The sequence below is a fragment of the Lagopus muta genome, chromosome 1 (genome assembly GCF_023343835.1).
Source record: "Lagopus muta isolate bLagMut1 chromosome 1, bLagMut1 primary, whole genome shotgun sequence".
NCBI classification, from domain to species: Eukaryota; Metazoa; Chordata; class Aves; order Galliformes; family Phasianidae; genus Lagopus; species Lagopus muta.
In genome coordinates, this window is record NC_064433.1 from 21,979,984 (window position 1) to 22,005,213 (window position 25,230).

The 25,230-nt window shown below is 37.8% G+C and overlaps 1 protein-coding gene across 2 annotated transcripts; it reads left to right on the plus strand.

The window, feature by feature from the left end:
• Positions 1-582: 582 nt before the first annotated feature.
• Positions 583-24,677, plus strand: SLC13A1 (solute carrier family 13 member 1). Of its 2 annotated transcripts, none has more exons than XM_048964594.1 (15): positions 583-732; positions 1,657-1,785; positions 2,488-2,624; positions 5,758-5,945; positions 6,498-6,555; positions 6,883-6,949; positions 7,443-7,606; positions 13,155-13,274; positions 14,495-14,593; positions 14,683-14,784; positions 20,966-21,069; positions 21,915-22,024; positions 22,673-22,834; positions 24,234-24,371; positions 24,504-24,677. In XM_048964594.1, exons 1-15 carry the CDS (start codon positions 634-636, stop codon positions 24,639-24,641), a joined length of 1,815 nt encoding a protein of 604 aa, XP_048820551.1. In that variant the 5' UTR covers positions 583-633; the 3' UTR covers positions 24,642-24,677. The 2 variants fall into 2 exon arrangements, with proteins under 2 accessions (XP_048820551.1, XP_048820561.1); XM_048964604.1 differs by having other exon boundaries at positions 584-732; positions 7,446-7,606.
• Positions 24,678-25,230: the final 553 nt, after the last annotated feature.

The window sequence follows — 25,230 nt, forward strand, 5'->3', positions numbered from 1 at the left end:
CTATTGTTCTCATGTATTTCAAATTCTGAAAAGATAGAATCAATAGAAAGATTAAGGCTGAAATGTGCTTCTGGGGCTCATACAGTCCAAGCATTTTTTCAAAGCAAAACCAAGTTCAAAGTGAGGTCAGGATGCTTAGGACCTTGTTTCAAGTTCTGAAAACATCCAAACATGGAGATGAATATTCTTAATTCTGTCCAGCAAAATTATCTTATATAAATTTCCATATCATGACACAATTGCTCCTGAACACATGTTCTATATACATTAGGGGTTTTGAGTTCCAAAAGAAACCAGCATTGACTCTGAGAACACCTGAAATATTTGGCTGTATAGTTGCCTAAGTCCAGTTCCAATTACATAGACTTGTTATGAGGAAGGGCACAGGGAGAAAGTCATGAGGAGAGAGGCAAATAGCCTTGGTTTATGATGAACACTTATCTTATCAACCTACTGTTAATAAAGTCACTAAGACCATCAAGAGCAAGATTTAATTTTAACTTGTTTTACTGGTCCACTTTAGCAATGGCTAAAGGTGATAGTTTGGAAAAATATTAATCAGAGTTAGTTATTTAAAGTCAGACCTATCTTTTCAGCAGTTTCTTCAGGAAAGTTCAGCACCAGCCATCAGCCATGAAGATTCTTAAATACCTCCTGGTCTACCGAAGGTTTCTGCTCATTGTCCTCACCCCACTGCTTTTACTTCCTCTCCCACTTATCATCAAAACCAAAGTAAGTGACCTGCTGTGAGAGGTAATTATTTTGCACTGCTATGTAAACCTGAGATTCTCAGATCTTTTCAGAATTACTTCATTGTGTTTGCATTGTGGACTTCTTGTTTTGGTTTGGTTTGTTTGTTTGTTTCATTGGTCAGCTCAGAGTGTTTTCATGGAAATACACAGAAGGCAACAGGTTTATTCAAAGACTCCATACTGGTTGTATGAAGTTCTGAATTTTTTTTTCTTGTTTAGGAAATGCTTTTCTTATTTAACATCACCTAGACTCCCTTGACAATCCTGTCCTCACCCTTACGTTTTGGCCACTTTTAAACAGTCCTGTATGTTTGACAGTGGAGTTGAATTGACAGATGCAATTACCTTTTCATTTGATTATGTATTTTGTTAAGCTCATCATCAAGTTTTATGGTAGCAAATGACTGGAATGAATGACCTGAGAGATTTTCTCTGATTTTCATATTAGATGCTATCCTCACATCATAGATACTGATGACAAAATCTCATTGATTAGAGTGGAGCCAAAATTTGACCTATTATTGACTGCAAATACTCCAAGAGGTTTAAATGTGGCGTTCTGTATGCAACTTTAACTGTCAGAGAAGACTCCAGAATTACCTACATGGTTAAATAGTCTTGAAGGAAAAGAAGGAAAAAGCAGCTGTCTTTCTGCTCTTTCATAAGAGGTGGAATTTAAGTAATTTTACCGTCGCTGAAGACATTCTTTAAAACTAATTACATACAGTTTTGTACCTTAGCAAGATTACCAATAGCAAAAATGTACCCTGAATCCAACTCCCTTAAGTCACACCCGTTACACGTTACACATCTAGGTAACCTTTCAGCTGACATAGCCAGACTTAGTGCAGTTGTGATTTTTTTCCTGTGTTCCTTGCTCTTATCAGTGCTTTTTGTATTCTAGGAAGCAGAATGTGCATACACACTGTTTGTAGTTGCCATCTTTTGGCTCACAGAAGCTTTGCCTCTGGCTGTTTCAGCTTTACTCCCTGCCTTTATGTTCCCATTGTTTGGTATAATGGGATCCAAGGAGGTAACCTTTTTTTTTTTTTTTTTTTCCCCTGTAATACTAAATATTTCAATGTCAAAATGTCTGAAGAAAGAATCTGAAGGGTTCATCCATGGATTTGATAAGTGCCAGTCTCAATATGCCTACCTCAAGCTCACATACTTTGTCCTCAGGACTTGTTCATCTTTGGTTTTAATATTTTTTTCTAGATTGTTATTCAGTACTTAGATGCCAGTCAGTAAGAAAATGCTAGATAGAAGTAAAAAATATCTTTAATGCTACAGAAGTGATAGGATACAATAAAGACTCCAAGTTCAAAATCCTGAGTATCCATCTTCATGTCAAAGAGATGACACCACAGATGACCTTATTGTAAATTTCTACGTTTAAAACTGTTCTTTTATCTGTTGGATTGGCAGAACTTCATTGGCTGGACTGTATGTTAGATGTGGCTGACAATCTTAGGATGTTTAGCACAAGTCTTGCTTTTCATTAGGCTTTAACACTATGCAACTTAACACACCATTATTTAGATTAAATGAAATTAAGAGATTTAATGAAATCTAACCATCTAAGTTTAACCAGTAATCCTTTTTCCCACACGCATTTCAATGTCAGTCTGTATTGAAATGGTAATAACAAATACTAAGAAGGTGATGATGGTGATGATGACTAGAAGGTCATCATTTAATTTACAAAGAATTTTTTTTTTTAATTTTATTTCAGGTGGCATCTGCTTATTTTAAAGACTTTCATCTATTGCTGATGGGAGTAATTTGTTTGGCAACATCAATAGAAAAATGGAATTTCCACAAAAGAGTGGCGTTAAAAATGGTGATGTTGGTGGGTGTGAACCCTGCATGGTACGTGCTAAGCAGTGTCCTGAAGGACAGTCCTTGTTGAAAGCTATGAATTCCAGAAATAATTGCATATTGTTCATTCTACAGTAGTAACCCAGCCTCTCCTTTCTACTGAAACAATGTAGATATTTGAAATGATATGATTAATTTGTAGGTGACATTTTTATTATTTCACTGAAATACTAATTGCAACATGAAAGTTCCCTATACTGATTTTGTTTGTAATAAGCATCTTTCTGAACAAAAATCTGATGAGTCTGTGAATAATGTAAGGGTTCTGTGTCTTAATGATGGTTTGTGCATACCTGATGCCTACAACCAAAAATCTGTGCTCTGATTATTATTCATCTATATTTAAGAACTGTTTGCAAAATTCTGGAAGCTTCACAAATACACAAAAATCATTCAAGAAATGAAAAAAAAAATCATGGAAGTCAAGGTGGCAAATGAAAAATACACCCAATGCAATGTCTCTATGGTTTTTTGTTCTTGCTTTTGTTTTGTTTTTGTCTACTTGTGAAGACAATATCAAAGGAACAGAACTTCCTCTGCTGGATGAGGTGATGAGGGAAATGAAATTACACACTCTACTGACTTGCTATCAGCATATATGTATGTTAAAAACTTTTCTTGCTTTACAAGCACCCAGGAAAGTGTTAGGCACCCTGACTCATCTGGCAGCACATCAGTGAGGCTTTGGAGAAGATCTGTAGAGCAAAGATGGCTTTCCAGAGCAAACAATGCTTATGATTCCTTGTCAGGAAACAGAAAGTAATGGGAAGTAAAAAGTTAGAAAAGTAGAAAGCTCGGTCTAAGACATGAAGTGCCTCTTGGGTGATGTAATAACTCTTCTTAGATATACTGGAGTATTTCTATTCCATTGTGACTTAGTCTCTCCTAATTTTAACTATCACATGTATTTTGATTTTTCCCACATCTTTTGACAGCTACTAGCTTTGTATTTTGTTTCATTGTTTTTTCTCTCAATAATTTTTACGTTCTTATTCAATTGTATGACAATAGTTCTGTTCTTGAGCTATTCTGGATTAATTACTTTACACTCTTTTTGATCAATTCTAAATTCCCATCTTTCGGTTCAAATCTTGAAAAGAGGAACACAAGTAGATGGTGTGCTGAGCACTGCTGATGATCTTGATGTGGACACTGGAATCTGCATCCAACTGCTGAGGAAATCTGCAGCAGTTCCATTTTGTAGCTCTGAGAAAGCAGCATCCTTCCTATCTCAGTTTTCCTAATTATGATAAAGATCATGGTAAGGCAATTGCTAAAGGAGAGGATCTTCCTGTCTCTTGGCATCTGTTGCTTGTTAGCAGTGTGCCCGTGCAAAGTGCTGCATGCTGTTCTTTTTGCACTGCCACAAGAAAGAACCCCCACCCAGCCTGTGCTCACTGGTGCATCCAGCCCAGGATGGTGATGTCATTGCAGGAGGCTTCTATAGCAGAGGATATGGAGGATGCTTGGAGGTATTGGGTGTAGGGCAGCAGGAGTCCCTGAAGGCTTCTCATCATGTGAGCTATGCTATCTGGTCAGCAGATTAACAGGTAATACACTTCTGCAACCCTATGGGGATTAGCACTAGAACACTGGTTGTGCATTGTACAGCAGATTTGAGCATCAGTTAAGTTATTATCTAAGGTTTTGTGCAGAATATCTTTTATAAACTCTCAGGAAGACTTATCTGGAAAAAATGTGGGTTAACAGGTTAAGATATATTTTGTTATTTTTAAATCTTTTTCAGTGTGCACCACACTGTTACACAAAATGGTTGCTTGACCATCAATCCATCAGATATTGGAAATTTATGATATTTTGAAAATGTCTTCAAAACCAGATGTTAGTTAATGCTTTGGTTGCTTTTGCTTTAAAATGTTTTTCAAGTTGTTCTAAAATCATATTCATACCCACTATACTTATCCTGACCTAACTAATCTGAGGACCTAACTGAAAGCTGAATAAAGTTAGCAGGATTCACATTATCACTGACAGTCTGTTAATTAGGTCCACCAGCTGCAGATCTGAAGCTAGTTTCATCATTAAGCAACTAAAAGTGCACAGAGAAAAGACAGGGTGTAAAGGTATTGAACTTTTTGTACCCCTAATGAGGAACAAACAAGTTTAATAGCTGAAATGGAGAGATGTGAGAGGCATTTTGAAAACTGTTTTTATGTAATAATGCATTGCTTACATTATTTTTGCATGAAATCCTGTACAGACAGCCTGTGGGAAGGTTTTTGATCTAGCAAGGAGCTTTGCAAATTGCACAGACTTCTCAGCAACTGCTGTGACACCACAGTCCCTCACTACTGGTTGCTGTCTTACTGTGGTGATTCGTGGCAGGATTCTAATGACACTGCCAACACTTTGGGATGAAAAGTCAGGAGAAGTACTCTCATTTACAACTCCAAGAGATGCATTACAAATAACAGCATGGTCTGTATTTTTAAACTTAACCAAACTTCACCAGATATGACACGGAATATTTGTTTTCATTTTTGTTTTTTGTATAAAGCTAGAGCCACTCTAGTAAAATGCAGTTCTTATTTTGAAGTTTATTTAGCACAAGCTGAGCCAAGACAACTGAGACTTAAAATGACCTTTGCTTCCTTCTTTAATATAACATTTATTGAAGCACAAATAATCCCTATAGCTGTCTTGGGACTAAGTGCCACCTACTAAATTGCTAATACTTCTCCCTACAACAACTGTACTGGTATCCAGAGGGCTGACCCTAAGGGATAAGCCCAGTGTTTTAAGCCAGCCTGTACAATACAGCACTAATAGCACTAATTTAGCCATTTTAAATTTCATTTGAGCTTGTGATACGCATGATGATCTTTCTTCAGAGATGATTTGTAGAGTATCATTCTTCCAATAAACATTACTTCCATTTCCTTTTATAAACGTGTTTGACTCATATTACTAAATATGTTTCAGAGAAAAAAATGTATTTGATCAAAATCATTCTAATTCATCAGTTTCCACAGAGGTCAATTACAAGATGCTTAATGCTTCCTAAACTCAAGCTTTCTGTTGAAAAAGATTTCTGTTTACACTAAACAGAGCGGTGATAGGAGATGCTGCTGTAACGGTAACAGACTCTTCTCTCCTCTTCCAGGCTTACTCTGGGCTTCATGGTTAGCTGTGGTTTCTTGTCAATGTGGCTCAGCAACACTTCAGCTGCTGCCATGGTGATGCCAATTGTGGAGGCTGTAGCTCAGCAGATCACCCGAGCTGAAGCAGAAGCTGACATGCTGGAGATGTCCTGCTCCAATGGCTCCACTAACCTGGCACTGGAGCTAGACGGTAGACATGCAGGGCAGGTTTTGTTTGCCCACTCTCACTCTGCAGCATGCTAAAACACCTTTTAACATGAGGTTGAATGGCTAGGGAAGGAATAGCATCATTATGTGTTTGGTTGAGAGACATCTCTTTGATTGCTGTGTATGAGCCCTCTCCCGTTCACCAAGCTGAATTCAGAGGCACCGAGTGCAGAATACAGCAGGAGAGGAGGAGACAAGAGCGTGGTTTTCCCAGACTAGTAAAACTAAGTCTGGTAAAAAATATGACTACAGAATATGAATACACGGAGGTTCAGTGTTTGCAAGAGAAAATGGCTCTTTCAACTTGAGGATAATGTTGGATATAAATAAATCTAAACTAAACAGATGAATTAAAATTTAGGAGAAGATTTCTCATCATTAGAAGATTGAGATTCTAGGGTAATAGGAGTCATGTAGAAACTTGAAATTTATTCATGTGATGATAAAAAGTTGCATGGAGTGAGACAAGCTGATGGAGATGTTCCAGTTTTGTATCCTTAAGCACTTATTTCTTTTTCCTGTCAATGTCTTACAGAAAATATAGGACAAAGTGAAAACAGTGACTGGAAAGAGAAAAGAAAACAAGTGAATGGGTAGGTTATTCATTTCCTAAATTCTCTTTTAAGAATTCTTCTAAGTACATTGATCAGACTGAAAGTAATGTCTCCTACTTATTTCCGTGGAAAGTACAACAGATACAAAAAAGCACAGCAACACTGTTTGGTAGAGCAAATTCTCAGCTACTAAAAGTTGTTTTTCAATGTAGTCACCATTATTTGAATTTTCACCACTGATGAACAAGAGCCTGTATGCCAACATCCACTTCTGATGTTGTGAGCCGACATAATAAAATAGGTAGCATTACTTTCAAAGCATCATAGAATATCTGTTTATTACAATTAATACCTTTGCTTTTCCAGATATGACAACGATATGGGGAGCACTGTGTGCACAATTGAAAAGGAAAACGAAAAAGAAAAGGAACAGGTACTTAAGTTGTCTTTATTTTTATGCTGCTAATGTGTACAAATTGGTTTTAACCCAAATCTCATTCCATCTAACATAGCACTGCTATCAATTAAGTTAATTTTATGTGAACAGTATATATGTGTGTAGATACACATATACATTCAGTTGCTTATTTATTTATTTATTTCATTAGTGATTTTGTGCTCCAGGTGTATTTTGCCTGATTAAACCAATCAGTAAACAGACTCTATATATCACTTGCTATATATAAAAGAAGTATAAAGTACATATAAAAGAAGTTCCTGCATAAAAGAGTGAGGCAGATCAGGCAAAAGACTTCAGTATTTGACTCTCCTTTCTATTTCTTTGCATGAATAACCGTAGTAGAGTACTGTAGTAATAGCAAACCAAACCACATAGCTTATGGCTATATTACCAGGAAATAGACTGTTCTGGGACATCTTCGAGTCCTATTTTTGTGCTTGATTATTATTATTATATTCTTACTAAGCAGAACCTACCACCTGCTGAAACAGGGAGAAAAAGCAGAGAGGACAAACACAGTGGGATTTTCAAAGTGATGTGCTTATGTATTGCTTATTCTGCTACCATTGGAGGGTTGACAACAATCACAGGAACATCGACTAATTTGATTTTTGCTGAGCACTTCAATACGTAAGAGACTACATTAAATTATTTGTATTCTTCTTAATCCAGAATTTTAACTATTCTTTCCTGAGCTCTCACATGGCTCCGCTACAATTCATTAGAAATTTTACCCTTTGATTTCATAGTACTTTATCCTATTACTTTCCTTTCATTACTTTTCTTACAGAGATAGTTGTATTTAACTTACACTGGGAAAGCCTGTAAGTGATCACCCAATACAGGCACAAAAAAGATGGCCTTTCTTTGGTTGAGTGGTGCTCTGCTCTTTGAATAGCTGTATGCAAAAAAGATGAAGGCATTAGCTTAACACGAGTATGACAGACAATATCTAAGAATTATTATTCATTTATATTTATTCATTTATATTATTCATTTCTAAGTAGAGCAGGAGCTAAGTTCAGGTCCACTTAGCAAAACGTATTAGGAGACTTTCAGAAGGCCATGCTCAGTGCATTGCTGAAATGAGGAATTTAGGCCTGTCAATCTAAGAAAAAGCAAATGATTTCAAGTCAATCTGAAACTTGAGATTCAGTTGGATACCTTGGTTTTAGATGCATTTTTTTTAAAACATTCTTTTTCTCTGTAAAATCACTTTGAAATTACAATTGCCAGATGTTTTGAAAAAACAATAGATCTCATTTAACAGCTTTTTAAAAATTATTATTATTCCACTACTTACTGTCAGAAGCATTACAACTCTAACATAGGGAAAAAAAAAAAAAGGAGGAAACAACAATATTTTTACTAACATCTGCCCAATTTTTGTACTAAGGACAGCAAAACATTGAAAGACAAGTCACTGACAGGTTTTCTTCCAATGTGTGAATTGATTAAATTTGGCTTCAGCAAACTTCTAAAGAGAACTGAAGTATGGTCTGTAAATCTGTCTGTGCTATGAGAAGGTCTGGTGAAGACAGCAACAAGAGAAACAATATGGAAATTGTCTGTTTCAGGGTGAGGGGGGCAAAGAAACAGGACAGACTGTGGCATTATAAGTCTTCAGACTTAAACTTTTAAACATACAATCATTTCTGGTTCAAGCTGGCTTCATACTCACCAGCCCAGCAGAATCCAGAATAGATTACTAGGGTTAAGAACTGCTCTTGCTCATTTGCCCAGAGCCATAGGGAACTTGACACAAACTGGCTCACAGCTGTTATTTTTCCAGTTTGTCTTAACTGTTAACAACCTCTCCAAGAAAAAATAAGCAGACTGTTGTTCTCTGCCTGGGTCTTCATCCTCTTCTAGGAATGTAAGGTGACATGGAGCACTGTGTGTAATCCAGTGTCACACCCCCCCAGGTTTTTGTTTAATCTTTACACAACCAGTGAGCCTTATCCTTAACTTAAGCTGTATCTACCATCTCACTGTGCAAATATTTTTTCTATTTAACTGTCTTGCACTGCTTTCCTACGAGGTCTCAATTGTATTTATGTCCTGAATGAAGTGGGAATTGACCCATTAATGTGACTTGGACACATTTGCAGTCCATTTTTACCCATCATAAGCATCATAAGGACAATAATTCATAAGATCATAAGGAGCATCATAAGAAAGACAATTCAGCAAGAGAGCTGTACACACCAAGGATGCTCTCACATTTTCTATTCAGTGACAAAACACCAGGAAATTCTATATTCTCCCTATATACCTGATTTTAGTATGAAGTAGGCTATAATCAGTGCTCACCGTTCTCCCTCCTCCCTCATTTTTCATTAATCACATGAAAAGATGAAGAGGAAGCTAGTATATCTGTGTAAAGCAGGAGCCCATTCTGAGAATTCTCAGCCTGATGTTATTTAGGACATGCTATTAAGCTATGGAGACATTTCTGCAGAAGCACACAGTGGCAATGTTGATGCAGTGCTAAACATCTCTGCCAGTGAGACCGACTCCATAAGGCAGGCATGTCCAAACCACAGACCGTGGGCTGCGTGCAGCCTGGCAAGGCTCACACTGCAGCCTGCCCTCTGCTGCTACTTCATCATGGCAGCAGCTCAGCACCAACCAAACATCGGCGTGCTGTCAGCTCCATCTGGGCCAAAACCAGGGCACAGAGTGCCATGCGGTGCTAACTCAACTGATGGCAAACAAGTTTATGGATTTTGATACACTGAGTATACGCAGTCCTGTGAACAGTGAAAAATATGCAGCCATCCTTTAGGTTTTGATAAAGGAATTGGAGAACAGGTTTCAAGCTTGAAAAAAATAATCAATGTTTTGGTTTATTTGTGACTCCATTTTCAGTTGACATAAATACATTACTTGCAATTTTCAAATGAAATGTATAGAGTTGCAGTCCAAAATCTGGCTATATCGCTTTACCAGATTTTCATGATCTCTCTCTTACCAGAGAGGAGTGCCCCTTGCTTCACAGTCACCCCTCATTCATGTCATGGCTTTTGGCTGGATGTACTTTTTCAATGAGTATTTTCCAGAATGAAGTATAGAAAGAGTAAAATTTCATCAAAAATCTTTGATGAACGATTTGAGAGCTCATTGAGAATGGCAATCACTACCATCAAACCAGCCCAGTGCAGTATTTCCCAAAAACAAGGTTACATATCTCACTGGTTTTATGGTTTTGTTGCTCTCTTTTGTATGTGTTTTAACAACAAACATTAAAAATTAAAATATGATTTCTTTCTTACGTACATTTAATATAGTGTATATTTTATGAAGGCTTCTCCAAAAGTAATGCCTCCTGCTGTATGATGTCAGCCCAGGATATCTGAGGTGGATGTTGGTGGCACAGCAGTAGAGGTTGAACCTTCCCACCGATACCCCATTACATGTTGTTGCCGTGTGAGAGATGGCAGCAGAGGGGCAGTCTGACAAAATGGTGTCTAACGTGGAAGTGCGTATGAAACAAAGGTGTGTCACTAAATTCCTCCATAAGGAAAGTATGGTGCCCACTGATATTCACTGATGCTTGCTGAATGTTGATGGAAACTAAATAGTGGATGTGAGCACAGTGAGGCGGTGGGTGGTGCATTTCAGTAGTGGTGACAGCAACAGTGGGTTGCCTTCTCTGGTTCAGAATTTTGTGAGTGCAGCATGCAGACTCTTGTTCATCACTAGTGAAAATGCACAACTGATGGTGATGACTATGCTGAAAAAGAGCATTTTGTGGCTGAGAAATTGCTCTATTAGATAGTGTTATTGTTCTCTTTGTATCTGTTGTAGTCTCCATGGAAATAAATAGGAAGCAGTACCTTCAGAGCAGCTTTTGTAGACACAGCCCTAGATAATTCCTCTTCACAGTGTGGCCCATACAAGCCAAAAGGTTGGACACTCATGCCATAAGGGCTCCCTTTCAAGAAAGAATTGTTACTGATGCTCATGGGGTCACTCTATTCATTCTTTAATTGCATGCATAGAGACACACAATATTGATTGTGATACTGAGAAGATGGCCATTAAACAGCTAAGCATTAATTTGCTCATCACTTCCATAAGACACCTGGAAGCTTCTATTTGCCAAGAGAATGGGATAGGTTGGACCTCATTGTTTTCTGAACAGATCTTTTGTCCCTTTTTCTAACTCCATATTTTAATGCTGTTTATTATTTTATCCTTTTTCTTAGAGATGTTTTTCCTGTGAAGTCGTTCAGGTTGCTGCAGCCTGTCAGATAGCTCATAGCTGCAGTTTTATCTATCTTATATTGCAGTACAGACTTTCTCACAGCTCTTTTACACGACCAAGCAGTTTTTCCTGAGCTACAAGTCAAGGTGTGGAGCTGTGCCATATCAGAGTGGCTCCAGGGATCCTAGAAGCAGAGGCAGAGGAAGACTGAGAGAAGGTTTCAGAGGGAAATAGTCACCAGAAAATATAGCATCAAGGAGAAAACTACATTCTCCTGTGCATGAAGAAGAGCAAATGCTACAGTGAAATGAGTTCAGTGTGTCTTCTCCATCCTTGCCTCAAGCAAGACCTGTAATCTAACTGTAACAGATAATCCAGCCAGTGCTATGTAATATATACTTTCTTAACCAATCTACCCCAGGAATGTTTGCTATCAAAATGAAGATTAAATAACTTAATCAAGATTACTATAAATGCTTAAATATATTCAGTTATTGTGAAATCTGACTACTGTAAATTAACATTTTATAAAGAAATTAACTTGTTAGGATGAAATTTTCAAGAGCTTGTTGTTCTGTAAGTTAATATCACACATAATTGAGGACATTAGATCATGAAATTTAGCAAGGGATTAAATGCCAGGACACTGCAGTGCTGACGTCAATATTTTCCTATCTTGGAATTTGTACATTCAGGAATAGATGTGGCTAATTATGTAATAAAAGCTAAATCGCCATGTAATCGATAAATTGTATGTGATAGCCTAATGACTTTTCGAGTTTCACTATCTCAGCGCTATGCACAGTTGGAATTTAGAACATCCATCTCAAGAAGTGCATAGGACTTTCACTTCTGTCTCAACTGCCACTTTAATTAATTGCAAAGTACATGAACATCATAAAAATATAGATAAGTCTTAAGAAATTGTGCAACACATGAGGTAACATTTGTAATAAGTCTGCATCACCTCAGTGACTGCTGTGGCCATCACAATTCCTTTTCTTCTGGCAAGGCGTGAAATACAAAAGATGGGGTAATAGTTGGAAATAGTCATTGCAGCCTCCTTCTGGACATTGTTTTTCCCTTTCATCCAATTTTTGCACCAAGGAAGAAGGTTAGAATTTTCTTACTTTTAGCAGAAAACTCTCCCAGCAGAGCTGGAGGGGCTCAAAGATGAAGAAAATTCTGTTCAAAGAGTAAATTGGCCAACTAAAGCACAATTCATTTAACTGCCCTTTTTGACTATCTGGCATCTATCTCTTTAAAGAGTAAATGTATTTATTTCAGAAAACATTCTCTTTCTTTTTAAATACACGTGGCAGGAAGATCTCTGATTGTTAGATAAACATCTGTAAACAGTAGATGATGACAGCCTCATAGAGACAATGCAAATGGAGAAACAATCCACTGACAAATCAACATTCTCCACCTCTCCTGGAAAGTAGTAGAAATAAATTTGTTCTAATGAGATTTTAATCCCCTTTGGAACCTTTAATAATAAATATCTCAGTGTTGTCTACTCTCTGCTGCTCTCTTCTAAGTTCATCAAAGCCTGTTAATTCAAATATATTTGCTTGTGCTAAAAGTCTCCTTTCAGAGACCAAATTTTCTTCAAGTTCTGTTTCTTTGCAGTCTCAAAGGCCCTTAATACTGTGAGTGGCTCTTCCTTACCTCCTCAACTCAGGTGAAACACATCTAGATCAGAGGAAGATGCACAGACCTTTTGCTGATCGGATGCTTAAATAACTGTGGCACAGCTGCAGGGCCAGGTCCTGTAGTAGTTCTGATGATCAGGAACAGAATGGGAGGGTGAAGGAAGATGACACCAGAGGCCACCTCATGCTAAAGGCAGCTGCCAACCAAAAGCACTCTCTTGTAGTAGGACTTTCTGGTACTTCTCACAGGTCTTTATTTCTTGCCAAATTGAACTAAATGTGCTTTGGGTTTTTCTTTTTCACTTTAATCCAGACGTTATCCAGATTGCCAGTGCATCAATTTTGGATCTTGGTTTGTCTTTTCTATCCCCATCGCAGTTGTTATTCTGCTGCTGTGCTGGGTCTGGCTCCAGTGGCTTTTCCTTGGATTTGAGTAAGTAGATGTTGTAATCAATAAAGCTGAAAGTGTATGATATAAAATATCATGTACCAGGATCAAATATTGTATCTAAGCTTAACTGGCTTATAGAAAGACAACTCAGCAACGGTGATTTTGCATTTCTGATTAATATAGCTGAGTCTCTGGCGGAAACAAGAATTCTCTAAATTAAAGATCCTTGACTACTCAGCCCACTATGAAAAGTCCATATTGCAAATCATATCTTTTCCCCTCAAGCATACACACATCATCATTAAGTAGTGCGTGCATGCAAGCTTAAAGAATATGAAAATTACATGAATTTTAGCCTAAGACCTGAAAATGGGAAAGACATCCAGAACATTGCTCTTCACTGGCATCAGGGGTTGACTTGAATACTTGAGTAATACCGGCTTTATAAGCTGGATGACTACAATTCTGAATGTAAATTAAGGAAGTTTCCAAAATAGTGGTGGAATGCTTTTTCCTCCCATGGAATCTTGTGCTTTTAAGGTTTGGTAGAGGACTATTCCTTTCTGGCTGATTCTTCAAAGCCTTGTTCTCCATGATTTCATTCATACCCTGCAGAGTTAATGATAGGGACCTTGTCTTCCACAGCTTCATGGCTACAAGAGATGACTGTATGGTACAAGAGATGAAGACTGAGATTGCCTGCTCTTAAGCAGATGTAATATCTTCTCAAGCTTACCGCTCCATATCTGAACATTTATGTGTTCGTTTTGCTTGACAGATTTGATAGTATTCTTGTTAACACTGTGAGAATGAAAACCTAGCTTGTAGCAACTATTCTGCTGATCAGTATGCAGGCTACTCACACATTACTAACTGTTTCATCAAAAAACAGAGTAAAGCAAAATCATAGATGAATTTCATTACATAGATACGTTGTGCATTTGATTGATTCAATTAGTTCCCATGATTAAAGCTTCATCCTTCCTGTGTGCTATATCTGAAATGTCCTAGACACGTTACAGGAAAAAAACAAATGAGCTAGTCAATAGCAGGACACATTTAATTGCTGCCTATTTCAATTTCCCAGTGGACTTTGTCTATTAATTCCAACATATTCAGTTTAGTATGTGATAATTAAATGGGAGAAACTGCATTGTAAAGTGAAAAACTTATTTTGTAAAGTGCTAGCTGAAAAGAGTGGACATTTTTTCTTCTGTATACACTGTTAATTCTTCCTTCAATATTGTTGATTAACATTCCAGTTTTAAAAATATGTTCAAGTGTGGCAAGAAAAGAACAGCCAGAGAAGAGGCTTCAGCAAAGGTGATTCAGGATGAATACAAGAAGCTTGGACCAATGAGGTTTGTCACACTTCAAATTAGCAAACAAGAACAAGTAAATCCAAATGTGAACTCAAGAAAATATATAACCCATTGTTTTTCTGCTACAGCTACCCAGAAATTGTTACATTTGTCCTATTCGTCTTAATGACCTTGCTGTGGTTTACCAGAGATCCAGGCTTCTTTCCAGGCTGGTCTTCACTTTTCCCAAAGTAAGTAATCTTTTTAACACACTGACACGAGCAGCACTGTGTTTTAAATACATACCTTATTTTCTTGACAATATATTAAAAATAATGCTTTTAATATTTTGGAAAGATTCCAATTTTTAAAAAACCTTAGTAGTATATATAAAATAGGTACAACTCCAGTAATTTCTTAGATGTATGTGTGCAACATCTGAAATGTCCCAAACACATTGCAAGATTAAACAAAATGTCTACTAAAAGTAATTATACCTACCTTTTAGACTTGATCTGGTGATGGAGAAGGCATAATGACTGATGTTACTGTTTCCTATTTCCTCATCAAATCTACAGTTATAAGTACATTACCTTTGGTTAGGATTTTTTGATCTACTGCTGTTACTGGCAGTCCAACTTCTGTGAGTACAGGCAAACATCCTCTATTTTGATAGCTCTCTAGCTATTAATATAAATTTCTGTTTGTTCATACATAACTTGTGAAAAGTCACAGTTAAATAATTGCCAAAAAGCAGGAGCTATTTAGGAGCTATTACGTTTCTCTTTTTCCCTCTGCTGCAGCTTGTTTATGCTGTCCCTTTCTCAGGATCACTTAGACATTTTTTTTCCTCTAAGAAATTGCTTGGTCTTACATAAATCTGTAATGCTGTGATGACTGTAATAGTTCCTGATCTCTTGCTGTAATTACTGCAATTTTGGTTTTGTCCTTTTTTTACAAAGGTCTGAATTTTGCTCTAGAGTAGTGGAAAGTAGTTGGAGGCCTGGGAGGAGCAGGACTTTGTGCTGTTCAGGGCCTTACAGAGTCAGCATTTATTACTGAGTCAAAGGCCAGAATCAGACTTGGATGGTAATCTTTCATTTTGTGTTTCCTTGTCTCCACCACAAATGACATGTGCATGTGTCCATCATTCCTTCTCTCTTCAAGTGTTCTCCTATCATTCAGGATCTCTCTCTTATTACAAGGAATAATTATAGCCCTTTGAATATTTAAAATGAAGTGAAAAAATATCTTAGTGTAAAAATAGCATTAAGAAGTGCATAAAAACTAAGATTGTTTTAAAATGATTTACTTTTTAGTTACGCCCAGATTTGCAAAGGAACAGGTTTTCCATCATATCAGCACCACGACAATAGAACTGATGATCAGTGTCCCAAATGAATCACAGTGTTCTTAAAGGGTTTTTAGTGTTGACCTAATCAAGCAGTCTGTCAGCTAGGCAGTCAGGCTGGCTTTGCCTCCCTTTCTGCTTCACATTAACATTCAGTGCTCGTTGAGCACCATTTAGTGAAATACTCCTGATACTGAAAAACTGACCTTGTAAACAACCTCTCAGGTTTGGGCCTTATTACTCAAATGGATTATTCCAGTCCAGAGATCTACACTTTCCCTATTTGAAGTTGTCTGTTTACCTCTGTTCACTGAAAGGGAAAAAGCTGAACATATGTATAATAAGTGTGGTTACTGCATGGGCATGTTACTTTGTGGGTGCCTCTAATGTTTTCCTTGAGAGAGAATGCAAGTACATGCCAAGTCACATAAGGATGAATCATCTTATGATTTCTGTGAAGTAATCTGAGGAGAAACAAGACCTGTGTTAATCTCTAACGAAACATTTAAGAGGGAAAAAAAAAGAATTATTTCTTACTATTCAGGCTTTTCCTATTTCTAAATAGCTTTAAATTACCAATCTTTTGCATTACTAGGCATCATATCTGGAATTTATGATTTTACTTTTCTGATCAACTGACAACTTCCCGGTTAGGATACAGAGAGCCAACAAAAGTATAGTTAGAGTGAGCCATCATGTTTCAACAAAGCAGAAAAGAGGTAAAAGACCTATATCAATGGATTAGGGCCTTGCAGAGTCAGCACTCATCTCTGTAATGCCCAAGGGGCTTCTACAGTGCAAGAGCTGTGGCTTACATATCTCATGCATTTGTTCACTAATGCCTCAACACAAAAAACTTCTGGATTTTAGTATAGTGGCAAGCATGTGCACAACTTCCTTAATTACATGCTAAAGAAAGCAATTGTAACAAAGTGTTTTCTTCCTTTATGTTTATTACAGGATTTATTACAGGATTATACACAGGATTTTATTCCAGTCTAGAGCCTGTCTCAGGGAAATTCTGTCACCTACAGAGATGAGCTTTGGCCTTATTATGAGATTGTTTATTAGACTGGAGGAACAAAGCTGCAGTGTCAGAGCTAAAATACCCTCTAGGCCAATGGGACATAGGTAGCATCCACCACTCTCCCAGGGTCTTGAACCAAAGAGTACTGTCACCTCACCTAATAGCATGTGTAATAGCATGCTGAAGATCAGAAGCAGCTATATTGTTCTGTGTGTCAAGCCTGGTAGAGATTTATTTTATTAGAAAATGAATTCCCAGAAAGCAACCAGGCTTGATTTCCAGGTGGAAAAATATAGGTTCCTCATATTGTGGAGTTTACTGCTTTCTTTGAGTTTGGTCTTGTGGATAATCATCTCTGTTGCCAAAATAAACAAGACAAATTTACACCTTGTTTTATGTCTCAATATAGCTTCCAGCCATCTGTTCTTGTCTTTCTCTGCTAGATTAAAAACTTCTGATAGGTACTTTAGGGATATACTTACCTGGTTTAATTATGTCACCTTACAAGTTTTTTTTACAAACTACGTGGAATGCTCTAAGTTTTGCTTTAAGGAACAAATTCACTCCAATCCTATCACCCATGTTCTCAGCCCCTTCTGTTCATCCTCACAAGTCAGTGAATACCCCTTTGAAATACAGACAGATTTCTTTGAACCCAGCAGAAAGATTGATATTTAATGATGTTATCATCTCCATTTTTAAGGTCTAGCTTTTGAAACATAAGGCTTTTCTGATCCATGATTATGCTATATCAGTACTGAGTAGAGCTCATTTTTAAGAAGCATTGTTGGCCATACTATGTCAATGCTTTTCCAACTTATGTTACATTTATAAGTTAATTTTTCTCATGGAAATTTTGTAAGTCTATCAAAGACATTGCTGTGCCCAGAGCCCCAGTTACCTCCCTATCTTCCTTTAGGAAGATAGCAGGATGATTTAATCAATGTTTAGAATATTACAGAGGGAAGTGCAGGGTAAAAATACCTGTTTTCTCTCCATCTGTTGACAGCCAAGGGTCACACATTACTTCTGCTACAGCAGTTTCCAACTGTGTCCTGGCTTGATTCCAGGCTGTGGGATACTGGCTTCAATTAGATGAATTTCAAGTTGGCCCTTGGCTAACACTTTAAAAACCTCATCAGAAATAAAAATTGCAACAGTGGGCTGCACCTGATGCACACAAGTTGGACTTCCTTCACTCTTCCTCACGTTAGTGCCTGTGGGTATATACAATTTTTCTAGGGTTTATTCTTGTCTTTTCTGCTAAGACAAGGCCGCTATGTACTTTCGCCAATAGTCTTTTTCTCTACAATGATATCAGTTAGAGTAACATTGAATTTTCACTAACCAGTGGACTTTTCACTCATAGGGCAATCAGATTTGTGGTTTTACAAGCAGGTAGATGCTGTATATGCAGTTGTTTTACATCTTGGAAAAAATGGACTTTGAAAAATGTTTACCTCAAAATTCAATTACCACAGAAGAATTGCTGTCTGCTGTCACGTGTATCTCCATAAAAAGTAAGATTGAAGGTTAGGATATTGTGTTTGTGTCCCAAGCAGGCTTTCTCAGAACGGTGTGGCATGAGGAAAAATTAATTTTTGTGAACAAAATTGCACAAGGAGCAGGCAAAGTCCTGCTTGTGAGGAGAAATGCCTCCATACATCAATATATGCTGGGGGATGCCCAGCTGGAAGGTGGTTCAGCAGAAAAGGGCCTGGGGGTCCTTGCGAAGGCCAATAGTATCTTGGGCTGCACTGGGCAAAGTATTGTCAGAGACTGAGGGAGGTGATCCTTGTCCTCTATTGGTGAGGTCAACCCTGGAGCACTGGGTCCAGAGTTGTAGTGAAGCCTACTACCTTCAAAATGTACCTGGACATGGATCTGGGTACCCAGCTCTGGGTGTCCCTGCTGGAGAAAGGGTTGTAGCAGATGGACCCAGAGGTTCTTTCCCTCAGCTGTTCTGTGATTTTATGAGTAACGGAACTATGCAGAGAGAATAAAGCTGCAGAGGAGAATGTAGCAGCATGATTTGTGTCTATGTCTAAATCTATTTTCTTTCATAAGTCCAACAAAGAATGCAGGATAGGATGCCAGAAGAAGAATTTTCTGCTTTTTAGCCTCAGTGCACCTGGACCTAGGCGAAAGGTGTCGTAACAGCAGAACCCTCTGCCTTTAGATACCATTACAAAATAATACATTGTTTTTCTTAAAAGCATCCTCAGTGCTAGCAGACAATAGAAAACAGGAGACAAAATATATTAGAGAGCCACTTCACCTTTCATGGCAGTTACCGTTTGAGACAGTTTTATCTAAAGCCATACTGGCTGTGATCTCATATACTCACAGAATCATAGAATGGCTTGGGTTGGAAGGCATCTCAAAGACCATCCAGTTCCAATCCCCTGCTGTGGGTGCCACCCTTCAGCACCTCTGGGAATGAGGCATCAACAGCTTCTCTGGGCAGCCTTTGCTGGTGCCTCACCACACTGAGTCAGTGTGCGATGCACATTAAGGTTCTGTGAATCTCCCCTAACACTGTTGAAGCAAAAGGAACTATTAGATTATACATTTGTAACCTGTAATAGGGGATGATCTTTTCTACTCAATGAAAAGCCTGAAATCTTCTGGGAAGCTATGCTTATACCTATTATAGCTGCATGTGCAGGAAGGTGTATGAGACTAAGAGGACAAATGCACTGGTTCTGGAAAAGTAATAATTTACAGAAAGTGTATAAAAATATAGAACTTAAAAAGTGTTGGGTTTAGCTTTCTTCAGCAAAGTTTGTATTTTATTGAATGACTATCTTGACTGAATAAGATGGGATTTGTTACCATCTATCAATTTGTAACAGAATCAGATGGCGGTGCTAAAACAGCCCTAGATGGCAGCTCTTCACTTTGCCTCATCTTGTAGCTACTCTGTGCAAGTTTGAAAGAAATTGTACCAATGTAAGAACTGATGCAATGAGTTTTCATCCACAAGAAATTATCACAGTAAATATGGACCTTGTGTCTAAGACCCCAGAGGTGACAGACAAGGGAGGATGATGATACAGCTCTGCTGTCTTTTCTTAGCTACAGGAATATCACCCTCCGTGGGTAGGCACTGCGCTCCGGGCCTATTGGACTGGATCTACTACAGAAGCATATTAAAATTATTTAATTTACCACTGAGCTATGAAAATGAGTTTGAACACCAGCTATTTCCAAACACTTCCCTCCTTCAGCTTATTTCTGTATGACAAAGTAAAACACATTTCCTCAGGACACAGATTGATTTAGAGGTCTGACATGATAATTCTGTGGATGTGGTGGGTTGACCTTGACCTGCTTGCAGATACCCACTTGGCTGCTCTCTCAGCCTCTCTCCTCAACAAGAGAGGGGGAGAAAATGCCATGGAAGAGCTCATGAGTGCAGATAATGACAAGGATACCCCTTATCAGTTACCACCAGGGGTATAATAGACTCAAGATGAGAGAAAAATAATTTAATTTACTACTACAAATTAAAACAGATTTGGATAATGAGAAACAATGACAACTTAAAACACTTTCCTCCTTCCCTTTCCCAAGGCTCAAATTTACTCTTTCATCCCTGACATTACCTCCCATTCTGAATGGCACAGGGGAAGGGGGAATGGGGTTGTAGTAAGTCCATAAGAGCTCCTTTTTGCTCATCTTTCCTCACATTTTTTTCCTCTGCTCCACCATGCTTTCCTTCATGAATTGCAGGGGAATCTGTGCTGCAGCACCTGCAGCACCTCCTCCTTTTCTGACCTTGATTTTCACAGGGCTGCATCTCACACTTTTTTTTTTTCCTTCACATCTCACTCTCTGAGGTGCTTTGCCCTTCCTTAAATCTACTTTCACAGAGCTGCCACCATTTTGGCTGCTGGGCCCATGTGTCTGGCATGGGGCAACCTCACCCTCTCCTCACATAGACCCTTGCAGGCCCACTGCCTGCACCTGGGCACGAACATGCAATAACAGACTATTGTCCTGGCTATATCTACTTACATGTCTTTTTCTTGTGTTACTCTTGTTAACTTAGGTATAAAGGCTATGCTACGGATTCAACAACTGCCTTGGTGATCGGCCTCCTGTTCTTTGTTATTCCAGCAAAAACATTGACTAAGACTTCGAATGGTGAAAGCAGTTAAGTATATTTTGACATGGATTCTATTACACAAGGTAACCGTAAATGTAATTAATTGCATTCTGTCAAGGAATGTTCTTAAATACTAATGTTACAGCTTCAATGCAGAATAATGCCTTACTGAGTTGTAAAGCATCCCTGTCCTAGAAGAAGCCTGAAGCAACTCTCAGGCAATGTGAGCAACAAGAGCTGGTGCTGCACAGCATCCTGCTGCCTACACATCTCCAAGTCCAGTGGAAACCAGTTTTCCATTGACTGCTATGAGCTTTGAAGAGGGCTACACAGGGCAGGGCTGGGTTTATTTTGAAAGTGTTACGCTTATTTTATATTCCCTATGAAATTCGAAATGGAAAATTAGTCAGTTCCTATTTTTATCCACTTAAGTAGAACTTACTTCCATTAAGGTGTACTTCTGGATTGTTCTCTTTATGCATTCAGTTCTAATACTGACATCAATGAAACCTGGAGAAAGTAAGGTCAGACCCTAAATGAGACTAAATGAAAGAGAGTTTGCTCAGTAATCTGAACAGTACAATGTTATTAAATAAGTTAATCTTATTGATATCCCATAGCTGTCTTCCAGGTAGAAGTGCCAATGCTACTGGTAGAAACTGTTCTAATTGTCATTGTCAAGCTGAGATAGTTTAGAGCAGGTACCAGGAGGTATCTGTTTTTCTTCTTAAAGATTTTCTTCAAGTTACAATAATTAGAGTTTGCCTCAGAATATTTCCCAAGAGAACATTCTTATCTCAGAATATTTCTTCAGAGAAATTATTTCAAGACATTTTTCAAGATGTTTTTAAATGTTGGGTTTTTTTGTTTTGTTTTGTTTTGTTTTTTCTAGCTGCTTTTGGTTACACTCCACTGATTACTTGGAAGGAATTTCAGTCATGCATGCCCTGGGAAATTGCTATTCTTGTTGGTGGCGGGTTTGCATTGGCAGACGGCTGTGAGGTAATGCAATTTATAGATGATACTGAGCAATTAGCATGACCCACATCAGAAGGAATTCAGTCATGCCGTGGATTCAAGATTATAGGCTTATTTTAGCAAACTGTTCAGAAGTGATACTGAACAGGATAATTGTGAATATGCAAGATGTTCAGAAAGCAGAGTTAAAAATAAAGAAAAGTGTTCTTTGTCTTCCAACACTACACGCAGTGATGAATACTGTTTATTATTTGCTTAAATTAAATCCTGATGGTGGTAGGAATCGTCCAGAGTTTTCTGAGGTGATTCCTATGTGGAGCACTGCTGCCTTTTCCAGTAAATCAAGCAGATTTCTTCCCAGGCTCTGGTTATGAAGCCCAGTGTATGCACATCACAAATTTTCTGAGTACATCTCTTCTAATCTTCTCAAAGGTGCAAGTATAAATAAATGGGAAGTAGTTTGCTTGAGTATTTACACAACAACAGTGACTTAAAAAAAAAAAAAACAACTTAAAAACATGTGGTAGGAACCTGGGAAACATTTTAGCTTTTTTTCTCTTTTATACAAATACATCACAATTAATAGATGAGTAAATTCTTGTTATATACATTTTAACTGTAATTTTCTGTTTATTGTTTTATAAAGCAAACACTGTCATATTCCTTGTGCAGGTTTCAAAACTTTCTGCCTGGGTAGCAAATAAATTGACCCCTCTTGGATCATTACCCCTGTGGCTGGTTATCCTGATATCATGTCTTATTGTCACTTCAGTGACGGAAGTGGCCAGCAATCCAGCCACCATTACAATATTTTTGCCCATACTGTCTCCTTTGGTGAGTATAATAGAGGATGTTTTTAACCAGAATGTGCTTTATCATCCATGTAATAATATAGCTGCTCAAAGAATCAGTTCTTAAGAAGTCTCTATAAAATAGTTCACGCTTTTTGTTTGTTTATTTTGTTTTGTGAGGGTTTTTTTGTTGCTTTGTTTTGTTGATGTGTTGAAGTGTGCATTGAGTAGCTCGTTGAGGATTCTTTACAAGAGATGCTGTAAATTCAGGAAAATGAGAATAAAAGCGTAACCCTCAAAAATAGAAGCTGTTATTCCTATTTGAGAATAACGGAAAGACTTAAAAGACTAGCTCTGTCAGTGTTAGTTCAGGATCACATCTTTGGCAAAAATGGCTAACAATATTCAAGCTATCATCAAAGAGAGGAGAGGGCTAATAGATGTACTTTAGATGTACTCCTCATTTCTTCTCTTCTTCTCTCTTTTTTTATCATCATTTTTATCAAAACACACAGTTCTTCCACTTCAAATCTTGCCATGGTCATCTTCTAGTCTATAACATTGCCTCTTGGCAAGCCTAGACACATACTAATCCTCTTTCGCACTCATAGAAGACAATTCAATTATCTCTTCACTGAATCTCTCCAACCCATTACATACCAATTCAATATAATTGTTTCTCTTGTACTATTTTGTTTGTAATGCTCATGCTATACTCAAAAATATTTGCAAGAGTCTTTCATCTTTGTGATTTAACTGCAATTAGAGAAAAATCATGCATGAATTTAGAGTTGCAGGATCACAGAACTCTAGGGGTTGGAAGGAACCTCTGGAGATCATCTTGCCCAACTCCCCAATGAAAGGAGATTCCCTCCAGTAAGTTATACAGGATGGTGTCCAGGTAAGTTTTGAATATCTCAAGAGAAGAAGACCCCACAACCTCTGTGGGCAGCTTGTGCCAGTGCTCTGTCACCCTCACAGTAAATAAGTTTTTTTCTCATGTTCAGTTGGAACATCCTGTGTTCCAGTTTGTACCCATTACCTCTTGTCCTGTTGCTGGGAAACACTGACAAGAGCCAGGCCTCATTTGCTTGACTCCCACCCTTTATATATTTATAAACACTGATAAGATGCCCTTCTCTTCTCCAGGCTGAACAGCCCTAGGTCTCTCAGCCTTTCCTCATAGGGAGATACTCCAGGCCCCTCATCATCTTTGTGGCTCTAACTCATTAACTGTCCTGTGTTAGAAATACCTTTTCTCATCTGAAGCATGTCCAGTTATAGTTTTATAAAGGAATTACCAGAAAAGGGTTATTTTTCACTATTTAATCTGTCAGTTCACAGTTTGCTTATGCTAACATGAGAAGTTTGTATTTATTTCATTTAACAAATATGTCCTCTGACAGGATGGATATCTCTCTCTTTTATTTTACTTTCTGCAGGCTGAAGCCATTCATGTGAACCCACTTTTCATTTTGATACCAGCCACACTATGTACTTCCTTTGCATTTCTTCTTCCTGTAGCAAACCCAGCCAACGCCATTGTATTTTCATATGGTCATTTAACTATAATGGACATGGTAAGTTTTAAGCAAGACACCTTTAAGGGTTCTGATAATCATTCTGCAACATTATTATCTGATTTTTACTATTTAAAAAACTTTCTTCACAGTCTTGATATCAGTCTTTGCTTTCTTTTCCCTCTCCTTTAGGTGAAAGCTGGTTTGGGTATTAACATCATCGGAGTTGCTGTGGTTATGCTTGCAATTATGACGTGGATAGTGCCTCTATTTGACCTCTATACTTATCCAAGTTGGGCACCAAACATTTCAAATGTCACTGGGCTGTAAAAAAAAACAAAACAAAAAAAAAACGCAACAAAGAAACCAACAAAAACCCCCAACAATAACAAAAACAACAACAACAGCAACAAAAAAAACTGGGAATTGGCTATTTTTTTTTCTTTTCTTTTCCACTGGCATGTGGTGAGTAAGATAAAATGCTTTTTGTCACCACAACAATAGAGAACCACCATTATTGTAAATGCTGTATTTCACAGACCAGAGGACCGATGATCTGGTCTGAGAGTGTAATCAATCAGGAAGAGTGCTAGACTTGTTAAATATCGTGAATTATATCTAGTTGAGCTAGTCTGAATGTTTATAGCTTCATCTTATGAAGGAAACACTGGCAGTTTGCCCCCATGCTCAGGGTAGAGAAATAATGAGATTTAGATTTTATTATTTCGTGTATTTATTCTTACTACTATCTTTGGTGACATTTGGGTATTGTCCAAGAGTATACTGGTTTTGTTTTCTAGATTCAAATGCTGTTTGAAAAGGTGTTGATCATAAACAAAAGATAAAAAGATAACTTTGGGGGTTGAACTGGACATATGGTTTACAGAATAGTCATGTGCAAAAAAGTGGAGAAGAGCAG

What these genes read in the sequence shown, in the direction of transcription:
- SLC13A1 (XM_048964594.1), top strand. Translation starts at nt 634, where the DNA reads ATGAAGATTCTTAAATACCTCCTGGTCTACCGAAGGTTTCTGCTCATT. An exon ending in CCTGGCACTGGAGCTAGACG is followed by an intron (nt 5,946 to 6,497) that starts GTAGACATGCAG and finishes AATGTCTTACAG; the next exon opens with AAAATATAGGACAAAGTGAA. An exon ending in GACTTCGAATGGTGAAAGCA is followed by an intron (nt 21,070 to 21,914) that starts GTTAAGTATATT and finishes TGTTTTTTCTAG; the next exon opens with CTGCTTTTGGTTACACTCCA.